This window comes from Dipodomys merriami, unplaced genomic scaffold (assembly GCF_024711535.1).
Source record: "Dipodomys merriami isolate MVZ:Mamm:240054 unplaced genomic scaffold, mDipMer1.0.p SCAF_13, whole genome shotgun sequence".
In the NCBI taxonomy this organism is placed as follows: domain Eukaryota; kingdom Metazoa; phylum Chordata; class Mammalia; order Rodentia; family Heteromyidae; genus Dipodomys; species Dipodomys merriami.
In genome coordinates this window covers 16,372,151-16,396,217 of record NW_027202604.1, presented here as the reverse complement: position 1 = coordinate 16,396,217, position 24,067 = coordinate 16,372,151, and the positions used below count along the sequence as shown (strand labels likewise).

Below are 24,067 nucleotides of genomic sequence, written 5' to 3'. Positions count from 1 at the left end.
TTGCTGGGTCATAGGGGAGCTCTATGTGGAGTTTTTTGAGGAACCACCATACTACTTTCCAAAGTGGTTGAACAAGTTTACATTCCCACCAACAATGCAGTAAGGTTCCCTTCTGTCCACATCCCCTCCAGCATCTGTTGTTATTAGAGTTCTTGATTTTAGCCATTCTAACTAAAACTTTAAAAACTTGAAAAAGGAAATAAAAACAGAACTTAGAAAGTGGCAAAAACTCCCATGCTCCTGGATTGGAAAGATCAACATCATGAAAATGGCAATACTTCCCAAGGCTATCTACAAATTCAATGTGATACCCATCAAAATTCCAACCTCATTCTTCAAGGAAATAGAAGAGGCAATCCAAAAATTTATATGGAACAATAAAAGAACCCGAATAGCAAAAACGATCCTCAACAGAAAGAACAGTGCTGGAGGAATATCAATACCAAATTTTAAACTCTACTATAAAGCCATAGTAATCAAAACAGCTTGGTACTGGACAAGAACAGACCTCAGGACCAATGGAATAGAATTGAAAACCCAGAAATGAACTTACCGACCTATAGCCATCTAATCTTCGATAAAGGAGCTAAAAAAATAGAATGGAAGAAAGACAGCCTCTTCAGTAAATGGTGCTGGCAAAATTGGTTAACTACTTGTAGAAAACTAAAGCTAGATCCTTATATATCACCCTGCACCAGAATCAACTCCAAATGGATCAAAGCAGACACTCTGAAAACATTACAGGATGGAATAGGAGAAACCCTAGGTCTCTTTGGCACAGGCCGAAATTTTCTTAATAGATCATACCAATTTTTATGCATCAAGAAAGGTGATTATGGTATTTCAAAACTAAATTTTTAATGGAAAGAAAACAAAAATTTGTGCTTATATTTGTGATTTAAGACATTACAATAAGTTGGCATCAAGACTATCACAGCAGGGGAGAGAAATCAGGCTCAACTCCAAATAGAGTTGGATTTTCAACCAATGAACAGGATGGCAGTCAAGAAAATTACTAAGAAGAGACACAAGAAGTATTTATAATTATTGTTGAAGCTGATTTAACAGAATTCTTGCTGGAAACTGATGATCTTGTTATACTCGGACTCGAGACCCCCTGAAGACCACCAGAGACCACGACCAAAGCAAACAGCAAGTCTGGACTCACAATCATCATCGATGCAGTGGGTCAGAGTTGCGAGCCCCGACCCCTTGTCCAGCAGGGTTTTTATTGAGTATGTAGCAGGGGGAAGGATGCAAGCTCATTGGTTAGGGGTATGATCATTTCCAGTACGGGCAGAGACTTTCTAGCTTAGCGGTTACAGGATAGGTTAAACCATACATCATTGGTTGGATAAGTGGGGCTAAACACAAGAATGTTGAATTATGTCTTGTCCTAAATGTTTTCTCTACAGAGTTGGGGGGAGAGACTGCCCAAATTCCTGGACTGGTCAGGACAGCCTGATCCCTTAATAATTCTTACTGTTATCTTGCCTTGGTGTAGGATCTAACACTTACTTTCCAGTAACAGATGACAAATGTTTTAGTTTTGTCTGAAATTACTGCTAAACTTATTTTTGGTCTCTCAATCTTATATTTTTGAAAGTTTTGTTCTAAAGTTGTTATTTTTAATCATTGTATAAGATAGATGGACACAATTTCCCTCATATATTGTTTAGAAAAGGAAATCGTATGGTTAATCTTTCATTTTTTTACAAAAATGTCTGTAATAACTATTCAAGCCAGGCACTGGTGGCTGTAATCAGGCCTGTAATCCTATCTACTCAAGAGGCTGAGATTTGAGGATTGTGGTTCAAAGCCAGCCCAGGGAAGGAAAGGCCAAGAGACTCCTTTTTTTTTTTTTTTTTTTTTGTCGGTCGTGGGGCTTGAACTCTGGACCTGGGCGCTGTCCCTCAGCTCTTCAGCTCAAGGCAAGCACTCTACCACTTGAGCTACAGCACCACTTTCGGTTTTCTGGTGGTTTATTGAAGATAGGAGTCTCATGGTCTTTCCCGCCCAGGCTGGCTTTGAACGGTGATCCTCAGATCTCAGCCTCCTGAGCCTCTTATCTCCAATAAACCACTCAGAATACTGGAAGTGGCACTGTGGCTCAAGTGATAGAGTGCTAGCCTTGAGCTGAAGAGCTGAGGGACAATGCCCAGGCCCAGAGTTCAAGCCCCACAACCAACCAACAAACAACAACAAAAGCTACCATGAGAAAATCAAGGTTATAGAGAATTAAAATGTTATAGAGAATAACTAAGAGTTCTTTAATCCTTTGCTGGTTTTTGCTGTTTGTTATAATCTAGAATTTTATGACAAAAATAATTTAAGACTTTATGTATAAAATTATATCATGCTTCTAATTTCGTACATAAATTGCTTAATCATTTCAAATATGTTTTAAAAACAGTTTTTCAAAACTATACATACAAAAAACATTATTGTTACTGTCAGGAGAGTTTTGTTTCATGGTAACTGGGTCATGGTACCACTTTACTCAATAAAGTTATATTCTGCCAAAAAAAACAACAATACAACAACAAAAGAACAGACCAACCAGATATCATGGATGGCTCTTTTATATAACTATGTGATAAGTGAAAAGTGATATGTAAATGTGGTTAAATTTGTGTTTTGCATGATTTTGAGACAGAATTTTGCTTGCCTGAACTGGCTATGGAGCCCAGGTCAACTGCAAATTCTCAGTTCTCCTGCCTCCACTCATGGACTGCTGGGATTAGAAATTTTGTTTCTTAAGATCACCCAGAAACGAAACTCAGGTTCTTACTCTAATATTAGAAAAATGTCTTAAGAATGTGAACTCAAGGGGGGACCAAGATGGCGACGGGGCAGTAGGGAAACGCCACAGCTCTCTCCAACCAAAAAGAGAATTCGAGTTCCAACGCTTAATCTCCCCAAGAGACCGACAACAACAAAAAGACGAACACTCAGAGAAAAACCAGAGGCGGAGAATAACAAAAAAAGAAAGAGAGGAAAAGAAGGATTTCAGAACAGAGAAAAGCGAAGACCCCTCCCCCAACCTTCACTGGCCGCGCGGCAGTGCGCCAAGCCACCGGCCAGCCGGCCCGGCAGGGGCTGCTGGAGCCCCAGAGACACAGGGGGCCGCTTGCAGATCACCAGATACCGGTTTGCAGAACAGCGGATCTCCAGGAACAGAGAAACCTACCAGCCGGGAGTCTCCACGAGGATCCCACCCCTCACTCTCCACTGGAGCAGAGAGGCTCCATCCCGCCAAAGCCGCTCGGCACCAGCAGCACGACAAAGGGACCTGTCGGCAGACCACCCGCCCGATCGCGATCACAATGACCTGGTGGAGCCGCCCGGGCCCCAGAGGCACCTCGAAGAAGCTGCCTGAGCATGGACACTTTTGACCCGACAGCTTTGACAGAGGCAGAGACAGAAAAGAATCACACAGAGCCACCACCGCCCAACCCAGCCCGCAACCACCCAACTGAACTCGGATTGCAACAACAAGTGACGACCTACACCACACAGAAACAACCAGCTCCAGGGTGAGTACCCCACAGGGGAAGTGTATCCCTCAAGGGAGACCAGAGCTGGAGGGAATCCCCAGACCCTGACCTAGACTCCCTACCCCAACACCCGGACCACAGGACCCACTAAAACTGGGAACTGTTTGAGAGCTCCACCAGTCCGTGGAGCACACTCAGCTGACCAGGCTAGAGCAAGAGTGCCCCTGGAAGGGAGCTTAAATGCCCAAGCCAGGAACAGCGCCCCTGGGTCAAGACTACCAACAGTAGAAGAAACTTGAACTGTGTCCCCCAGGCTGTATAACCTAGGTGGTATACACATCAGCACAGGCCTAACGAGTGAGCTCCAGGCTGCATAACCTAGGTGGTATACACATCAGCACAGGCCTAACAAGCGCGCTCCAGGCTGGGGCCGGAACCAGGCCCGGGGATCCGGTGCCTGAACAACACGACCAACGCCTCCCAACTGAAGTAAAAAGCTGAGCATACGCCTCAACAGAGGGGAGAAAACCAGGAAACAACACTCCCCGGGAAGCACGCCTGTGACAACAAAAGACCTGGAGGCCCAGGACAAGAGAAGCCCAAACCCCACCAAAACTCCACCCATATACCTTAGACTGGGAATTGGGCAACACAGGCTGCCAGCACCTGATAGTAAGCAGGAGCTCAGACTGTTAAGGCGGCTCAGCAATAGAGTGATAGTCTTGGATGTATGAGGCCCTGGATCTGATTCCTCAGCATCACAAAAGCAAAAAGGGTCAGAAGTGGTGCTGTGGCTCAAATGGTAGGGTGCCAGCCTTGAGCTGAAGAGCTGAGGGACAGCACCCAAACCTAGATTTCAAGCCCACAACCAGCCCAAAACAAACAAACAAAAACACATCAGGAGCCCATAGCAGACTCCAGTATTTGGGAGAGTGCATCCAGAGCATCTGTTCTTCACAAGAGCACCCGTAGGAGCAAACACAAGCAGTCTAGGCTGCTCAACCCTTCCAAAGGCTGGAACTGCCAGCAATCTACAGCAGAGAGCTGAGAATCCTAAGTAAGTCAGAATAGCAGCTGGAAATAGGCTCCCAACAGAACCCAGATCAGGCACAGACTCTCTCTACCAATACAGAATCAGCAACCAAGCAAAGACAGACACACCAAAACAAAATTGAAGAGCAGTCTCCTGAACCTCCATGCGAAAATCACAGAGAAAAATCACAAGGTTTACCACCACCCAGGACAGCAAGCTCACCTCAAAAGCCAGCAGCCACGCAGGGGAGAGCCCCAGTGGGAGCAAAGCAGGAATGGAAGACAAAAGCTACATCCAAGGGTTGCTGGAGGCAATGACTCAAGAAATAAAGCGAGAAATTGATCAGAAATTGAAAGAGCACAAGGATGAACTATCAAAAGAGATACAGAGTATCAAGCAAGAGATGCATGCAAAAATAGAAGCTGCACAAACCTCAGTAAGAAGTGAGATAAACGCCAAATTAGAGGTAATGCATACCTCATTGAGAGGTGAGATCAGTACTCTGAGAACCAACATTGAATCCATAAAGGGATCCATTTCCTCCATGCAAACCACAATAGAAGCCACTGTCAACAGAGTGAATGAAATGGAAGGTAGAGTGTCAGATACAGAAGACAGAATACACCAACTGGATCAAAAAGTGACAGATATGGAAAAATCACTCAAATTAAACCAAAGGGAAATTCAAGAGCAAGCAGATAATGCTAAAAAATTTAACCTTTGCATAATCGGAGTGGACGAAGGTGAGGAATTCCAGAGAAAGGGAATGCAACACCTATTTAACAAGATAATCAATGAAAATTTTCCCCACCTCAAAAACGACCATCTTAACTACATCACAAAAGCTTATCGAACACCCAACAAGCAAGACCCCAGGAGAAACACTTCTAGACACATTATAGTAAAAATGATAGATCTGAATAATAAGGAAACAATCCTGCATGCAGCAAAAATGAAGAAGGAGCTATACTACAACGGGAAAAAAATAAGAATCACTGCAGATCTCTCCACACAAACAATGAATGCAAGAAAAGCCTGGGATATGATTGGGTGGGGGGGAGGGGGGAGGCTGGGAAGGGAGGTGAAGGGTAAACAAAGGAGGAGGCTGCAATGCTTGGTAAGAAATGTATGCATTATCCCGCCCATGTAATTGTAACCCCTCTGTACAGTATGTTCTCAAATAAAATAAAATAAAATATATATATAAAAAAAGAAAAGCCTGGGAAAGCACCATACGAGCCCTGAGAGCCAATAACTGCCAACCCAGACTAATATACCCGGCAAAGCTAGCATTCACATTCGATGGAGAACTGAAAACTTTTAATAGCAAAGAAAAACTAAATGAATATATAAACATTAAGCCAGCATTACAAAGAATTCTAAGAGGGGGGACACAACCTGAAGAAAGCAACCAGGAACTGGGGCCTGCCCCAAACAGGCGTTACTCAAAGTCTAACTGAGCAAGCACAGGAGGAAAGGAAAGAAGAAAAACTTAGGAAAACGGAATGGCAGGGACAACAATGCATCTCTCTATACTTTCTCTTAATATAAATGGGCTGAATTCGCCAATTAAAAGAAAACGAACTGAGGACTGGATCAGAAAACAAGACCCATCCATCTGTTGCCTTCAGGAGACCCACCTCTCAGCCAAACATACAAACAAACTCAGAGTGAAGGGGTGGAAAAGGATCTACCAATCAAACGCCCCCAGTAAGAAAGCAGGTGTAGCTATCCTGATATCTGACAAAATAAACTTTTCATTAAAATCAGTACAGAAAGACAAGGACGGACACTACCTATTAATAAAGGGAACAATCCAAGAGGAGGATATAACCATCATCAACTTATATGCCCCAAATATTGGTGCACCCAGATATGTCAAACAAATGCTCTCAAACTTACAGAATAAAATAGATCCCAATACGATAATACTAGGAGACTTTAACACACCACTCTCACCAAAGGACAGGTCTACCAACCAGAGGATTGGCAAAGAAGCTACCGAATTAAGAGAGGCCACACTTCAAGCAGAATTAACTGACATCTACCGAGTATTTCACCCTAAAACAACACAGTACACATTCTTCTCAGCAGCTCACGGAACTTTCTCCAAAATAGACCATATCATAGTTCATGCAAGGAACTTAAGCAAATACAAAGGGATCGACATAATCCCCTGTATCCTATCTGACCACAGTGGACTCAAGCTAGCTCTCAATAACAAAGCATACCGCAGAAATTTCTCTAATACATGGAAATTGAACAGCACACTCCTTAACAATGCCTGGATAACAGAAGAGATCAGAGAAGAAATAAAGCATTTCCTACAACTCAATGAAAATGAAAACACCTCACAAAGAAACTTGTGGGACACAGCAAAAGCAGTCCTGAGGGGCAAATTTATTGCCCTCAGTGCCCACATCAAGAGAATGGAGACAGACCAAGTAAATAATCTCATGTTGCAATTAAAACAGCTAGAGAAACAAGAAAAAATGGGACCTAAAGCTACTAGACGAAGCCAGATAACCAAATTAAAAGCAGAGATTAACCAATTAGAAAATCAGAAAACCATAACCAAAATAAACCAAACAAAAAGCTGGTTCTTTGAAAAAATAAACAAAATTGATGGCCCATTGGCTAGATTAATTTAAAAAAGAAGAGAGGAAACCCATATTAATAGGATTAGGGATGCCACGGGAAACATCACAACACGTACCCAAGATATCCAAACAATTCTAACAGACTACTTTCAAAAGCTATACTCTCTAAAGGAAGAAAATCGGGCAGAAATGGATGCATTTTTAGAGAAATACAAGTTGCCCAAACTGAGCAAAGAAGAAGTTAACCAATTAAATAAGCCAATATCCTATAATGAGATACAGGAAGCTATCAAAAGTCTTCCAACAAAAAAAAAGCCCAGGACCAGATGGATTCACAGCAGAATTCTATAAGACCTTTAAACAAGAACTAATACCCATACTCCTCAAGCTCTTCAGAGAAACAGAGAAGGAGGGAGCTATCCCAAACTCATTCTACGAAGCCAATATCACACTCATCCCCAAACCAGGCAAAGACCCAACCAAAAAGGAGAATTACAGGCCAATCTCCTTGATGAACACAGATGCAAAGATCCTTAACAAGATTCTAGCTAACAGAATCCAGAAACACATTAAAAAAAAATTCACTATGACCAGGTAGGCTTCATCCCAGAGACACAGGGATGGTTTAACATACTTAAGTCAATAAATGTAATCCAACATATCAACAGAGCCAAGGTCAAGAATCACATGATTATCGTCACAGATGCAGAAAAGGCCTTTGACAAAATTCAACATTCATTCATGCTAAAAGTTCTGGAGAAAATAGGAATAGAAGGAACATTTCTAAAAACAATAAAAGCCATTTATGACAGACAAGTAGCCAATATTATACTTAATGGGGAAAAGCTACAACCAATTCTCCTAAAATCAGGAACAAGGCAAGGATGCCCACTGTCTCCACTCCTCTTCAATATAGTCCTGGAACCCTTAGCCAGGGCAATAAGGCAAGAAAAAGACATTAAAGGGATCCGCATAGGGAAAGAAGAAGTTAAACTATCCCTTTTTGCAGACGACATGATACTCTACCTCCACGATCCGAAAAACTCCATCCCCAAACTCTTAGAAATCATAAATCACTTCGGCAAAATAGCAGGATACAAAATAAACCCACAAAAATCAGTTGCCTTCTATACACTGATAATGTACAGGAAGAGAGGGAAATAAAGGGAGCAACCCCATTCACAATAACCTCCCCCAAAATAAAATATTTAGGAATTAACCTAACCAAAGATGTAAAAGAACTATTTAATGAGAACTATAAAAAGTTAAAGAAAGAAATTTCAGAAGACACTAGGAAATGGAAAGACTTCCCATGCTCCTGGATAGGCTGACTTAATATAGTAAAGATGGTAATACTTCCAAAACTAATATACAAATTCAACGCAATTCCTATTAAAATCCCAATGACGTACATCACTGAAATACAGAAAACAGTCCAAAAATTCATATGGAACAACAAAAGACCTAGAATAGCCAAAACAATTCTAGGGGATAAAGACAATATGGGAGGGCTATCCATGCCGAACTTCAAACTCTACTACAGAGCTATAATAACAAAGACAGCATGGTAGTGGCACAAAAACAGACCCGAAGACCAATGGAACAGAATAGAAGATCCAGAAATAAATCCACAGGCCTACAGCCAGCTGATATTCGACAAAGGAGCCAAAGACATACAATGGAAGAAACACAGCCTCTTCAACCGCTGGTGCTGGGAAAACTGGGCAGCCACATGCAGAAAACTAAAAGTGGACCCCAGCCTATCACCATGCACCAACATCAACTCAAAATGGATTAAAGACCTTAACATTAAACCTGAATCTCTGAAACTACTGCAGGACAGAGTAGGAGAGACACTTGAACTAATAGGCACAGGAAGGAACTTCCTGAACAGAGTCCCAGGGTCACAACAAGTTGGAGAGAGACTCAACAAATGGGACTACCTTAAAATAAAAAGCTTCTGCACAGATAAAGCTATCGCAACCAAGCTAGAAAGACAACCAACTAATTGGGAAAAAATATTTACCAGCAATATATCAGACAAGGGTTAACATCCTGTATATACAGGGAACTCAAGAAACTAATCCCTCCCAAACCTAACAAACCAATTACTAAATGGGCAAGGGAACTAAAGAGGGACTTCTCAAATGAAGAAATAAAAATGGCAAAGAAACACATGAGAAATGTTCATCATCCCTGGTGGTGAAGGAAATGCAAATAAAGACAACCCTGAGATACCACCTTACCCCAGTCAGAATGTCCCACATCCACAAATCAGCCAACGACAAATGCTGGAGGGGATGTGGAGAACGAGGAACGCTATTACACTGCTGGTGGGAATGTACACTTATACAACCACTTTGGAAAGCAGTCTGGAGGGTCCTTAGAAAGCTAAAGATTGACCTCCCTTACGACCCAGTCATACCACTTCTAGGCATCTACTCTGAACAACAGGAACCAATATACAAGGACACGTGCACCTCCATGTTTATTGTAGCACTGTTCGCAATAGCTAGGATATGGAAACAACCTAGATGCCCCACCACAGATGAATGGATCCAAAAATTGTGGTATCTATACACAATGGAATATTATGCAGCCATTAGAAATGACAAAATAATGGCATTTGCAGGGAAATGGATGGAGCTAGAAGGAATCATGTTGAGCGAGGTAAGCCAAGAACGAAGAAACAAACAGTACATGGTCTCCCTGATAAGTGGATGCTAAATCCAAAATGTTAGGTGATATGACAAAACTAACAGGTCTTAAGAAACAAAGAACTCCCACTCATCTGGTTGAACCACTACCAAATATCCCCATGTTGCTGATCACATATATGGTATATAACATGTGAGCACCATTATGTATTACAGACTGTGATAGACAATTTGCTCCAGAAAAGTTAGAATGAACTTGTGACTTTAAACGAGCATCATTATTCCACAATACTGTGAATTTCCGGAAATTATGTAATCACTTAATCACAATCAAAAAAAAAAAAAAAAACCTCGGGGAAGGGAGGGAGGGAGGGGTTGGGGGGGGAAAACAATGGAGGGGGTAACAATGTTCAAGAGGAAGTGTACTCATTACCTCACTCATGTAACTGTAACCCTCTGAATAGTATCTTTACAATAAAAAAATTAAAAAAAAAAGAATGTGAACTCCATCAGCAAGATTGGAGCCTCCTTGTGAACACTACATCTGTTTAAAAGAAGAAAGAATGTATTGAAGTCAGTCAGCTTTCTTATGAATATTGATCTGGAAGTTTCATGTATAACTTCTAGTGTGTCCCTTTGGCTAAAACAGTATATGGCAACACTAGCTGAAATAATGTTGGAAAACATCTAGGGTTCTGTTACCAAAATGAAACCAAGTCAGTGGACAGTTTGCAGTCTCTGCTGTACTGAATGAGCTCGAGCATATTTTCATGTTAGTACCATTTGTAGTTCTTTTTCTGTAAACAATTCATTTCTTCTGTTTTTTTTTTTTGGAATTACTTGGTCATTTAATTTAAATTTTATTCTTTGCTGTTGTTCAATAATTAAAGCTGTTAATGTAAATTTTTTTAAAATGCTCCAAAGACTCTGTCTTCTCTCTTCAACAGATTACTCCAGCTATAACAAATTATGTAACTGACAAACTAGGAAAAAAGTTTGTGGAACCTCCACCATTTGATTTGGCAAAGAGTTATTTAGATTCGAACTGCACCATTCCCTTAATTTTTGTGCTGTCTCCAGGAGCAGATCCTATGGCCAGTAAGTGCAAATACTGTAAACTCTTAAGAAACTACAATGAAAACATTTTGTTTCAATCATATAACATGTTTGTTATTTAGTCATTAATCAGGTTACTACCTGAGTGTGTTTATAGGAAAGAAAATGGGAATTTTCCATTTTAACATACATCTAGACAAATCAGAAGGTATATTTTATAATTCTAGAATAAGAATTATTTTTCATGTCTCTTGTAGGCCTGCTGAAGTTTGCAAATGATAAATCTATGTCTGGAAATAAATTTCAAGCCATTTCACTGGGACAGGGACAAGGACCAATTGCAACAAAAATGATTACAGCAGCACTAGAAGAAGGAACGTGGGTTTGCCTACAGAACTGTCACCTTGCTGTCTCCTGGATGCCCATGTTGGAAAAAATATGTGAAGAGTTTTCCCCTGAAATTTGTAATTCATCCTTTAGGCTTTGGCTCACAAGCTACCCATCTCCAAAAGTATGTTTGATTTTATTGAGTTCAGCATATTTATCTAACTGTCATACTATGTATCTTAATTGAGTTTTAGAGTCTACAAAAGTATTTCTGGAGTCCTCTATATATTTTTTAGCCTGATAGCATATATATATAGTTTTAGAGCTCAGGATTGCTATCTTATATGATACTTTCCATTTATTTTGTCTTAGTTTCCAGTAACAATTTTACAGAATGGGGTAAAAATGACTAATGAACCTCCCACGGGTCTTCGGCTGAATCTCCTTCAGTCATATCTCACTGATCCAGTTTCTGATGAACAGTTTTTTAATGGATGTCCAGGAAAAGAACAGGTACTAATTAGTTTCTAAAACTTTAAGCAAGTGTTTTTACAATGATTAGATATACAAGTTATATAATTTTACAATGATTAGAAATTTTATGCAATTTGTTTTTACACTTTGTGTATTTCCTAACAAGAGAGTTGTTCCTAGATTGTTCATCATCATCATCATCATCATTATATTTTATTTTGTTGTAAAAGTGCTGTACACAGATTACAGTTACATAAGTTAGGTAATGAGTACATTTCATTATCTACTCCTTCCTTTTTCTCCCGATATCCTTCCCCCCAACCCTCTCCCCCGCCCCCAAAGTTGTGAAGTTTATTTCCAACATAATGTTTTGTGAGTGTCATTGTTGTATTGGGTCACTCTTTGTCCTTGTTTCACCATTTTGTTACTCCCTTTCCCTTCCCCGAATCAGATAAATGTATATAGAAGATGCAGGGTACCAGAATCAAATACAGTGACTACTGGGGATAAACCAAAGGGAAAAAGAAAAAACAAAATAAAATAAAATAAAGAACTTGATAAAAATACATTGATGGCAACAAGGCTTGTTCATTTTATCCCAATACTTTTTGTTCTACTTATAACACAATACACAGTGAATTTCTTTTTGTGGTATGGGGATTTGAACTCAAAGCCTTTTGTTTGTCAGGCAAGCAAGTGTTATACCATTACAACCTCACCTTCAGTCCTTTTTGCTTTTGTTTTTTATTTAGATAGAATCTCCTACTTTTTTATTGTGAAAATAAAATTACATGAGCAAGGTAATGAGTACATGAGCAAGGTAATGAGTACATTTCTTTTCAAGCATTGTTGCCTCCTCCTTTGTTTCCCCTTCCCATCCCTTCCCATCAACCCACCACCCCCTTCCCCGGCCAAAGTTGTAAAGTTCATTTTTCGACATAACGTCTTGTACATCTCATTGTTGCAATGGGTCCACCTGTATCCCTATCTCCAACTTTTTTACCCCAGTATCCTTACCCCACAGACCACCTATCTATGCTTTCCAAGTAGTTGGGATTGGAGGTGTGAGTAAAATAAATATTTTTGAACAAATATATGGTTGTTCTAAAGCTGAACAGAGACTTCAACTAGATACGAGTAGAAATCTATTTTTACATAATTTATTCACTCTTTCAACAAATATATGCATTAGATACTTTCCTAGATACAAGATATAAAGTAAAGACAGCAAATAGATTCAAAGAAATCTGCTTTCATAGACCTTAAATTATACTGGTAAGATCGTGACATATTAATAATGTTTTCAAGCTGGGTGTCATGGCTCATGTCTGTAATCTTAGCTACTCAAGAGGCTGAAATCTGAGGATTGTGGTTTAAAGCCAGACATGGCAGGAAAGTCTATGATACTCCTATCTCTAAAAAAGTCAGAAGTAGAGTTTGTGGCTCAAGTAGTAGAGCACTAGCCTTGAGCAAAAGAAGCTCAGGGACAGCACCCAGACAGTGCCCAGGATAGCCACAACAATAGTAACAACAACAATAATAATGTTTTTAGTGTATCTACTTAAAATAGTTCTCCATAGTTACAGACAGTTGATATCTTAGTCATTTAAAGTAGCAGTGATATTATTTGTCAATGTATGTACCTGTTTCCTATGCTCACTTATAGTCCTCTCAAACAGGGATACATTCATTCATTCATTCATTGATTGCAGTACTGGAGCTTGAACTCAGAGCTTAGTATTTTTGCTCAAGGTTTGTACTCTACCTCTGAGCCACAACTCTACTTCCAGAAATACATTTCTTTATCTCAATTTAATTCAATAAATATTTGTTGGGCACTTGTTAGTTGCAAGGCACTCTTCTTGAAACTGGTAATTTGGAAATTACATATAAACATATACAAATATAAAAATATCTGTTCCCCTGGACTCACAGTCTAGCCAAAGGAAAGCTATGGAAGGCAAACTGAGCCCTAGTCTTACAAACCTGGGGATACTAAATAAAGCTATAGATGTCTATGCCCTACACTCAGGATCCTAATTCACTAAATTTGAAGTGAAGGTTCAGGAACTGGTATAAATACAGTATACCTTACAACATGACCAAGAAGGATTTATCTTTGATATGAAAAACTAGTTCAACTTACAAAAATCAATTAATGTAACATTTGAGAGAATGAAAATTAAAAGTCACATAATTATCTCAATAGATGCAGAAAAACCATTTGACAAAATTCAATATTTGTTCATGATAGAAAGCAAACTAGAAAGAGAAGAAAGTTACTTGAACATAAAAAGGTCATATATGAGAAAAACCACAGCTGACATCAAGCTGAAAGCTTCTCCCCTAGAATCAAGAACAAGGCAAGGGTGCTCACTCCTGCTACTTTTGTTCAACCTAATAATGGCAATGAAAAGAAACAAAAGAAAATATACCAAATTAGATTAGAGGAAGCCAATTTCCCCTTGCTTGCAGTTGACATTATTTTTCCTATTAGGGAAACCCTGATAATTCCATAAAAGAATTATTAAAACTAACAAACAAAATCAGTGAAATTATAGAATACAAAACAACACACTAACATCTATTGTTTGACAACAAACCATTTGAAAAGGAAAGTAGGAAAATTATTTACAATAATACCAAAAAATAAAACATAGGAATAAATTTAAAACTAAGTAAATAAAAGACTTGTACACATAAAATGACAAAAATGATGAATAAACTAAGGAAGACAGAAGCATGGAAAGCCACCCCTATTCATAGGTTAGAAGATTCAGTATTGTTTTATTTTTGTCAGTCGTGGGGCTTGAACTCTGGGCTTGTGCACTATCCCTCAGCTTTTCAGCTCAAGGCGAACCCTCTACCACTTGAGCCATAGCACCACTTCCAGTTTTCTGGTGGTTTATTGGAAATAAGAGTCTCATGGACTTTCCTGCCCAGGCTGGCTTTGAACCTCGATTCTCAGATCTCAGCCTCCTGAGATCTGAGCTAGGATTACAGGCGTGAGCAACTGGTGCCTGCAGATTCAATATTCTTGAAATGCCTAAAACTACCAAAAATATTGTGCAGATTCAGCACACTATCAAAATCTCAATGACTATTTTTTATAGAGATTAAAAAAGCTTAACTCCAAGAGTCAGATGAAATTACAGGGTGCCCAAAATAGACATGTCAGTGATGAGAAAAAACTGGGGCACTATACTTCCTTTTTTTGGAGGGGGGGGGTCCAGTCGTGGGGCCTGAACTCTGGGCCTGGGTGCTGTCCCTCAGCTCTTCAGCTCAAGGCTAGCACTCTACCACTTGAGCCATAGCTCCACTTCCGGCTTTTTCTCTTTTTGCTTCTGTGGTGCTGGGGAATCGAACCCAGGGCCTCAGACATGGAAGGCAAGCACTCTACCACTGAGCCACCTTCCCAGTCCTGGCACTTTCTGATTTCACAATATGTTATAAAACTAAAGACAGACATAAAATAGACCAGTGGAATAGAGAGGCTAGAAATCAATTTACACATGTAAGGTCAGTTTGGTGCCAAGAGTACACAATGGGAAAGAATAGCCTCTTCAGCAGTTTTGGGAAAACTGGGTTTCCACATGTAAAAGAGTGTAGTTGTTGTTTTACTAGGTAAGATGGTTGAGTTCTTTGTTTATTCTAGATCTTAATCTTTATCTGATGACTAGCTATGAGTTGTCTTTTTATACTGGTAATTGTTTCCTTTGATGTGCAGAAGCGTTTGAGTTTGAAACAATCAAACTTGGTGATTCTTTTTCTTATTTCTTGGATGTTTAGAAAATAATAGCCTATACTTAAATATTTTCCAGTTTTTCCTATGTTTCTCTGTAATACTTTCAAAGTTTCAGATCTTATATTCAGGGAGCTTTGATCTATTTTAGATTGGCTTTTGTACAGGATGAGAGACAGATTTCTGTATGTAGTTTTGCAGTTTCTCCAGTATAATTTGTTGAAGAGGCTATCTTTTCTCCAATATGTATTTTGACTTTTTAAATTAATGATCAAATGGCTGTAGCTGTATGGGTTTACTTTTTGAGATTCCATGCTAATCAATTGCTGGGTGCAGTGTATACACTTGTACCAGCACAAAGGGAAGTACCAATACTCAAATGGCAAAGTTATTCTAAGAAATAATAATGTCCTGAGTTCAAATTCCAGTACCTCAAAATAGGCTGTCAGGGAGGCAGACAAAGGGAGCCTTCAAACACTATTTGTAAGAAGTAAATTCCTGAAATCAGTATGCAGATTCATCAAAAAGCTAAAAATGGATCTAATGACTTTTTCATACTACTCTTTGGGCATACATCTGAAAGCATGCAAATAAAAATACAAAATAACTGCACATCCATGTTTATCAACGTTTTGTGTAACTAAGTTGAAGAATCATCCAGTGAATGCTTAAATAAAATATTGCATATATGCACAATGAAGCACTATGCAAAAAGCTATAAAAATGAAATTTGCAGGAATTGTATAGATTTTAAGATCATTGTATTGAGTGAATATTGCATTTTTTGCTTATATGTGAAATGTTATAATAATAACAATAATGAAAGTGAGTCATGAATGTAAATTAAGGACTATGAGAGAAGAATCAGTGGAGGGGAGGAGGAGGATAAGAGAAGGGTACCAGAAAAAGAAGAGATTTGAAATATATTACATATATATGTATGAAGATAGCATAATGAAACTAATCAAATATTGTTTGAAAAAGAAAGGGGGAGGGAGAGGGTTAGGAGACTATACAGGAGGAGATGAACTTGTTCAAAGCACACTGTACATATTTATGAAATTGGTACAGTGCAACTCCCTTAAACTTTTAATGATAACATCTTCCCTCCAAAAATGAAATTAGATTCTTATACCCAGTTCAAAATAGGTTAGACCTTAGTGTAAGAACTATTTAAAACTCCTAGAAGAATACATACAGGAAAAGCTTGATGACATTTCTTGGGCAGTAGTTTCATATCTATGACACCAAAAGCCTAGGCAACAAAACCAAAAATATCCAAGTGAGACTATATATAACTGCATGGTAAAGGAAACAACAGAGCCTTGAATTCCAGCTTTTGAGAGGCAGAGGTCAGTAGGAACATGGTTCAAGGCCAATGGGGAGGTGGGGAGGGGTAAAGCACAGTGTTTTGCGCCTGTCCTTGTCACTATTTGGGGAGCATACATAGGATGGTTATGGTCCTGGCTGTCCTGGGCAAAGAGTGAAATTCTATTTAAAAGTAATGTGAGCAAAATGGCTGGAGATGTGGCTACAGTATAGACAGCATGCTTCGTAAGCATAAGGCTCTGAACTCAGTTCCTAGTATCATGAAAATGAAATAAAATCAGTGAAGCAGATACAGTCCTAGATGTGGTACCTGTCATCCCACCAATATGGGAGGCATTAGGTAAGAGAACTGTGGTCTGAGGCTTAGTTCACGCAAAAATGTAAAATTCTGCCTGAAAAAAAGTAAAATAAAATAAAAAACAAAGTCTCAGAGGTTTAGCCTAGCAAGCACAAGGCTTTGAACTCAAAATCCCAGTACTACAAATAACACTATATATATGTGTATATATACACACACACACACACACACACACACACACACACACACACACACACACACACACACACACACACACACACACACACACACACACACACACATATATATATTTCCATCCAAACATAAATACTTAAGGTTTTGTATATGTATAGTATTTCAAGATACATTACTTAGAAAGGTATAATATGCTGTGTTTGTAAACTTTTTTTTACTGAGACTGTCTGTCTATGTTACTGGGGTAGCCCTAAATTTCTGGGATCATAAGGGTCTCCCTTTCTCACTGTTTAAAACAACTGAGATGAGATTCTTGTGATACTATGTCCAGCTTACATTCTAATAAAAGAAATAAACTGGACATAATGAAGTGTACCTGTAATCCTAGTCAGTCTAGAGAATGAAGCAGGAAGATCACCTGGGCCTGAAGGCCAGCCTGAGCAACAGAGTGAGACCCTGAAAAAAAATTTAAAATAAAATGTTTAAAGAATAGGGGCTGGGAAGGTGGCTCAGTGGTAGAGTGCTTGCCTTGCATGCATGAGGCCCTTGGTTTGATTCCTCAGCACCACATAAGCAGAAAAAGCCGGAAGTGGGGCTGAGGCTCAAGTGTCCCTCAGCAGCTGAGGGACAGCACCCAGGCCCAGAGTTCAGGCCCCACGACCGACCCCCTCTCCTAAAAATTTTAACAGAGAATGCAAGGTATAAGTTCAATGTTTTTGAATTTGGACAAATTTGCTTTATGGCCTAAAATGTGGTCTATTTTGGAAAATGTTCCATGTGCTGCTGAGAAAAACATGTATTCTGATGCTGTTGGGTGAAATATTCAGTAGATGTCTATTAAATCTAGTTGAACTATGCAGTTGTTTAGATCTGTGGTTTCTCTGTTGAGTTTTTGCTGATTTGAACAGTGAATTCATAGATATTATGAGTAATATTTTTAATAAATTGATGTTTCAATTTAATAAAGTTTGTTATAAACTTTTTTTGGCTTTGAAGATTTGAACTAAGTGATAAGATGAATTTTGTGTGTGTGTGCTGTGCCCTGAACTTTTGGGGCTTAAACTCAGGGCCTGGGTGCTGTCCTCAGCTTTTTTGTTAAAGGCTAGCACTCTATCACCTGATCCATAGCTGCACTTTGGGCCTTTTTGGTGGTTAATTGGAGATAGAGTCTCATGAACTTTCCTGCCCAGGCTGGCTTCAAATTATAGTTCCCAGATCTCATCTTCCTGAGTATCTAAAATTTCAGGTATGAAATCTAAGTACCATGTACCAGTGCCTGATACATGAATATTTTTTATTTTTTTATAACATATATTTTTTAACATTATCTTTATAACATGTCTTTTTAAAATAGTTACTTATAGAAACTCATGATCATATAATCTTGTTATATAAAGATTGTTCAATCTATGAGCTTTCATTTTTTATTAATAAGTTTTTTTATTGTGAAAATACTGTACAGAGGGGTTACAATTACATGAGCAAGGTAATGAGTACATTTCTTATCAAGCATTGTTGCCTCCTCCTTTGTTTCCCCTTACCATCCCTGCCCTCCCATCTTCCCCTCCCCCCAGCCAAAGTTGTAAAGTTCATTTTTGACATAGCATCTTGTACATTTCATTGTTGCAATGGGTCCACCTGTATCCCTATTTAAACAAGTTGTTTTTTTCCCTTCCCCTCCCCAAATTATACCAACATCTAATACAGGGAAAACAGGGGTTATACCGTGGGGGAGGGACATACAAAGCAACAAAAAAAAATCACCTTAAAAATGATCCTTAACAGAAAGAACAGTGCTGGAGGAATATCAATACCAAATTTCAAACTCTACTACAAAGCCATAGTAATCAAAACAGCTTGATACTGGCACAAGAACAGACCTCAGGGCCAATGGACTAGAATTGAACACCAAGAAATGAACTTACCGACCTATAGCCATCTAATCTTCGATAAGGGAGCTAAAAAAATAGAATGAAAGAAAGACAGTCTTTTCTTTTTTTTTTTTTAAATTTAGAAGACAGTCTTTTCAGTAAATGGTGCTGGCAAAATTGGTTAATCACTTGTAGAAAACTAAAGCTAGATCCTTATAAATCACCCGGTACCAGAATCAACTCCAAATGGATCAAAGAACTTGGAGTCAAAGCAGACACTCTGAAAACATTACAGGATAGAATAGGAGAAACCCTTGGTCTCCTTGGCACAGGCCAAAATTTTCTTAATAGAGACACAGAAACACAACAAATCAAAGGTTGGACAAATGGGATTGCATGAAATTGCAGAGCTTCTGCATGGCAAAGGACATAGCTAGCATGATCAATAGAAAGCCCACGGATTGTGAGATCTTCACTAGCTATACAATGGACAAGGGTCTCATATCTAAAATATACCTGGAACTCAAAAAATTAAATCCCCCAACAACAAATTCTCAAAGAAACAACTGCCCAATAAATAAGTGGGCTAAAGACTTACAGAGCAACTTCTCTGAAGAAAAAAGAAGGATGGCCAATAGACACATGAAGAAATGCTCAACCTCCCTAGTCATAAAAGAAATAAAAATCAAAACAACATTGAGATACCACCTCACCCCAGTTAGAATGGTTATAATCAAGAACTCTAATAACAACAGATGCTGGAGGGGATGTGGCCAAAAGGGAACCTTACTGCATTGTTGGTGGGAATGTAAACTTGTTCAACCACTTTGGAAAGTAGTATGGAGGTTCCTCAAAAGACTCCACATAGAGCTCCCCTATGACCCAGCAATCTCACTTTTGAGCATTTACCCAAATGATCACAAACAAGACCATACTAAAGTTACCAGCACAACTATGTTTATTGCAGCATTATTTACCATAGTAAGATATGGAACCAACCCATATGCCCCTCAGTAGATGAATGGATCAAGAAAATGTGGTATATATACACAATGGAATTCTATGCCTCCATCAGAAAGAATGACATTGCCCCATTTGTTAGGAAATGGAAAGACTTGGAAAAAATTCTATTAAGTGAAGTAAGCCAGGCCCAAAGAAACATAGGTCCCATGATTTCCCTTATTTGCAATTACCAGAATATGTCTGAGACAAATAGAAACGGTCACATAAATTACCAGTATATGTCTGAGACAAGCAGAAATGGTCACATAAGTTGATGTTAGTTGAAATGAACCCCAAGATAAGCATTCAAATGTTTTTTCTTTCTTGCGATTGTATCTAATAAGATGATTTCGTTGTTGCTTTGTATAACCCCTGTTTTCACTATATTTGAATGTTGGTATAATTTGTGGAGGGGAAGGGAAAAACCAAATTGTTTAAATAGGGATACTGGTGGACCCATTGCAACAATGAGATGTACAAGACGTTATGTTGAAAAATGAACTTTACAACTTTGGCGGGGAGGGGGGGCAGTGGGGGGGGAAGGGGGAGAACCGGGCATGGGCCAGGCGGGGGGGGGGGGGGGGGGGGGGGCGGGGGAGGGGAGGGGAGGGGAGATGGGAAGGGATGGTAAGGGGAAACAAAGGAGGAGGCAACAATGCTTGATAAGAAATGTACTCATTACCTTGCCCATGTAATTGTAACCCCTCTGTATGGTATTTTCACAAGAAAAAAATTACCTTATTAATATGTTAGAAACAATTGCAAGAAAGAAAAAACATGGTTCACTTATTTGCAATAACTAGTATATGTCTGAGACAAGCAGAAAACGTCAGATAAGTTGATGTTAGTCGAAATGAACCCTAAGATAAGGACTCAAATTATTTTTCTTTCTTGTGATTGAATCTATAGGCTTTCTATTTATCTTGCTAGCTATGTCCTTTGCCATGCAGAAGCTCTGCAATTTAATGCAGTCCTATTTGTCCAACATTTCTTTGATTTGTTGTGTTTGATTTGTTGTGTTTCTGGGTCTTTATTAAGAAAATTTCAACCTGTGTCAAGGAGCCCTAGAGTTTCTCCAATTCCTTCCTGTAATGTTTTCAAGGTATCTGCTTTTACCTTGAGGTCTTTGATTCATTTGGAATTGATTCTGGTGCCGGGTGATATATAAGGATCTAACTTTAGTTTTCTACAAGTGTTTAATCAATTTTGCTGCACCATTTGTTGAAGAGACTTTCTTTCTTTATCCTGTTGGAGATTATCCTTATTGGAGATTAGTTGGCCATAAGTCTGTGAGTTCATTTCTGTGTCTTCAGTTCTATTCCATTGATCCTCAGGCCTGTTCTTGTGCCACTATCAAGTGGTTTTGATTACTATGGCTCTGTAGTAGAGTTTGAAGTTTGGTATTGTTATTCCTCCAGCATTGTTCTTTCTGGTTTTGCTATTCAAGGTCTTTTATTATTATTCCATATGAATTTTTGGACTGCTTCCTCTATTTCATTACAATATGATGGGATATTGATGGGTATTGCATTGAATTTGAAGATAGCCTTTTCCAGTATTGCCATTTTCACAATGTTAATCCTCCCAATCTAGGATCATGGGAGGTTCTTCTACTTCCTTAGTTCTTCTTTAATTTCCTTTTTCAGGTTTTTAAAGTTTTCATCATAGAGGTCCTCCACATCTTTGGTTAATTCCTGTGTATTTTATTTTCATTGAGGCTATTACAAAAGGAGTTGCTTTCCTGATTTCAGCCTCCCTCTTCTCATATTGGCATAGAGAAAAGCCATTGAGTTTTGGGGACTGACTATCTATCTATCTATCTATTGTAAAGATACTGTACAGAGGGGTTCCAGTTACATGAGTAAGGTAATGAGTACATTTCCTATCAAGCATTGTTACTCCTTCCTTTGTTTTTCCCCTACCACCACTTACCTCCCCATGCCTCCCCCATGAAGTGTAAAGTTCATTTTCAACATAGTATCTTGTACATCTCATTGTTACAATGGGTCAACCTGTATTCTTATTTCAGCATATTATTATTTCCCTTCCCCTCCCCAAATTAGAAAAATGTATTTATAAGATACAGGGTACCAGAATCAAATACAGTGAAAACAGGTGTTATACCATGGGGGAAGAACATACAAAAGAAACAAAAGAAATCACATAGCACATTGTAAGTACATTAAAAACAACAGCAACAAAGAAGAAATCGCTTGTGTCACTATTTTGGGGTTCATTTTATACCCTACTACTTTGCCAAAGTTTTGGATCAGCTCAAGTAACTTGGGGGTGGAGTCTATGGGGTTCTTTAGTTTTACTTCATCTTTCCTTATTTGGATCCCCTTCATGTTTGCATCTTGCTTAATTGCTCTAGCTAAGAATTCTAATACTATATTGAAGAGGAGTGGAGAGAGCAGATATTTTTGTCTTGTTCCTGAATTTAGAACAAAAGGCTTTAGCTTTTTGTCATTAAGTACAATGCTAGCTGTAGGCTTATCATACACAGCCTTTATTATATTTATGAATGTTCCATGGATTCCTACTTTCTCCAGAGCTTTCATCATAAAGGGATGTTGGATCTTGTCAAATGCTTTTTCTGCATCTATTGAGATAATCATGTGTTCTTGTCCTTGCTCCTATTGATGTGATTAATAGCATTAATTGACTTGCATATATCAACCAGCTTTGCATCCCTGGAATGAATCCTGTTTGATAATGGTGTATAATTTTTTGATGAGTTGTTGAAGTTGATTGGCCAGAATTTTGTTGAGAATTTTGTTTTGCATCGATGTTCATCAAAGAAATGGGTTTATAGTTTTTCTTTGATGAGTCCCTATCTGGTTTTGGGATGAGGGTTATACTGGGTTCATAGAATGAGTCTGGGAGAAGATCTTTACTAGCCATATATCAGACAAGGGCTTCATATTAAAATATACTTAGAACTCAAAAAATTGAATCTTCCAAAAACAAATCCTCAAAGAAACAACCACCCCATTAATAAGTGGGCTAAAGACTTAAAGAGTCTTCTCTGAAGAGGAAAGAAGAATGGCCAATAGACACATGAAGAGATGCACATCATCTCTGGCCATAAAATAAATGTAAATCAAAACAACACTGAGATTCCACCTCACCCCAGTTAGGAAGGCCATTATCAAAAAATCTAATAACAACATATGCTGGAGGGGATGTGGCCAACAGGGAACCTTACTGCACTGTTGGTGGGCATGTAAACTTGCTCAACACTGGAAAGCAGTGTGAAGGTTCCTCAAAAGACTACACATAAAGTTCCCCTATGACCCAGCAATTCCACTTCTAGGCACAAACAAGGTCATACTAAAGCTACCAGCACATCCATGTTCATTGCAGCATTATTTACCATAGCTAAGATATGGAACCAATCCAGATGCCTCTCAATAGATGAATGGATCAAGAAAATGTGATATGTATGTATGTTCACACACACATATAATGGAATTCTTTACTTCCATCAGAAAGAATGACATTGCTCCATTCCTGAGGAAATGGAAAGACTTGGAAAAACAACATATTAAGTGAAATAAGCCAGACCCAAAGAAACAGATTCCATGTTTTCCCTCATTTGTAATCATTAGTATATATCTTAGAATAGTCATAGAAGAGGATGACAGGAGCTCAATAGTTATGTACATATCATGGTATAAAATGATGTTAAGCAAAATGAACTCCAAGATATAGAAACAAGAGGTTTTTCTTTGTTGTTGTTGTTGTTTTTAATGTACTACGCAATTTCTTTTTTCTCTTGTGGTTTTTTCTTTTGTGTGTTTTCTCCCTATGGTTTATCCTCTATGGTCACTGTATTTGATTTTGGTACCCTGGGTATTGTATATATATATATATATATATATATATATATCTGAATTAGGGAAGGGAAGGGGAACAACAAAATGGTGAGACAAAAGTCAAGAGTGAAACATGCAACAGTGACACTCACAAGATATTATGTTGGA

General features: G+C 38.7%; 1 protein-coding gene across 3 annotated transcripts in view; it reads left to right on the top strand.

The window, feature by feature from the left end:
- The window catches only part of Dnah12 (dynein axonemal heavy chain 12), a 167,218-nt gene that overhangs the window by 127,256 nt on the left and 15,895 nt on the right, over positions 1–24,067 (top strand). For all 3 annotated transcript variants that reach the window (XM_070018739.1, XM_070018740.1, XM_070018738.1), the window contains 3 exons: positions 10,735–10,885; positions 11,101–11,354; positions 11,543–11,683. In XM_070018739.1, the coding sequence (XP_069874840.1) occupies positions 10,735–10,885; positions 11,101–11,354; positions 11,543–11,683 (546 nt within the window). The remainder of the gene's footprint in view (positions 1–10,734; positions 10,886–11,100; positions 11,355–11,542; positions 11,684–24,067) is intronic.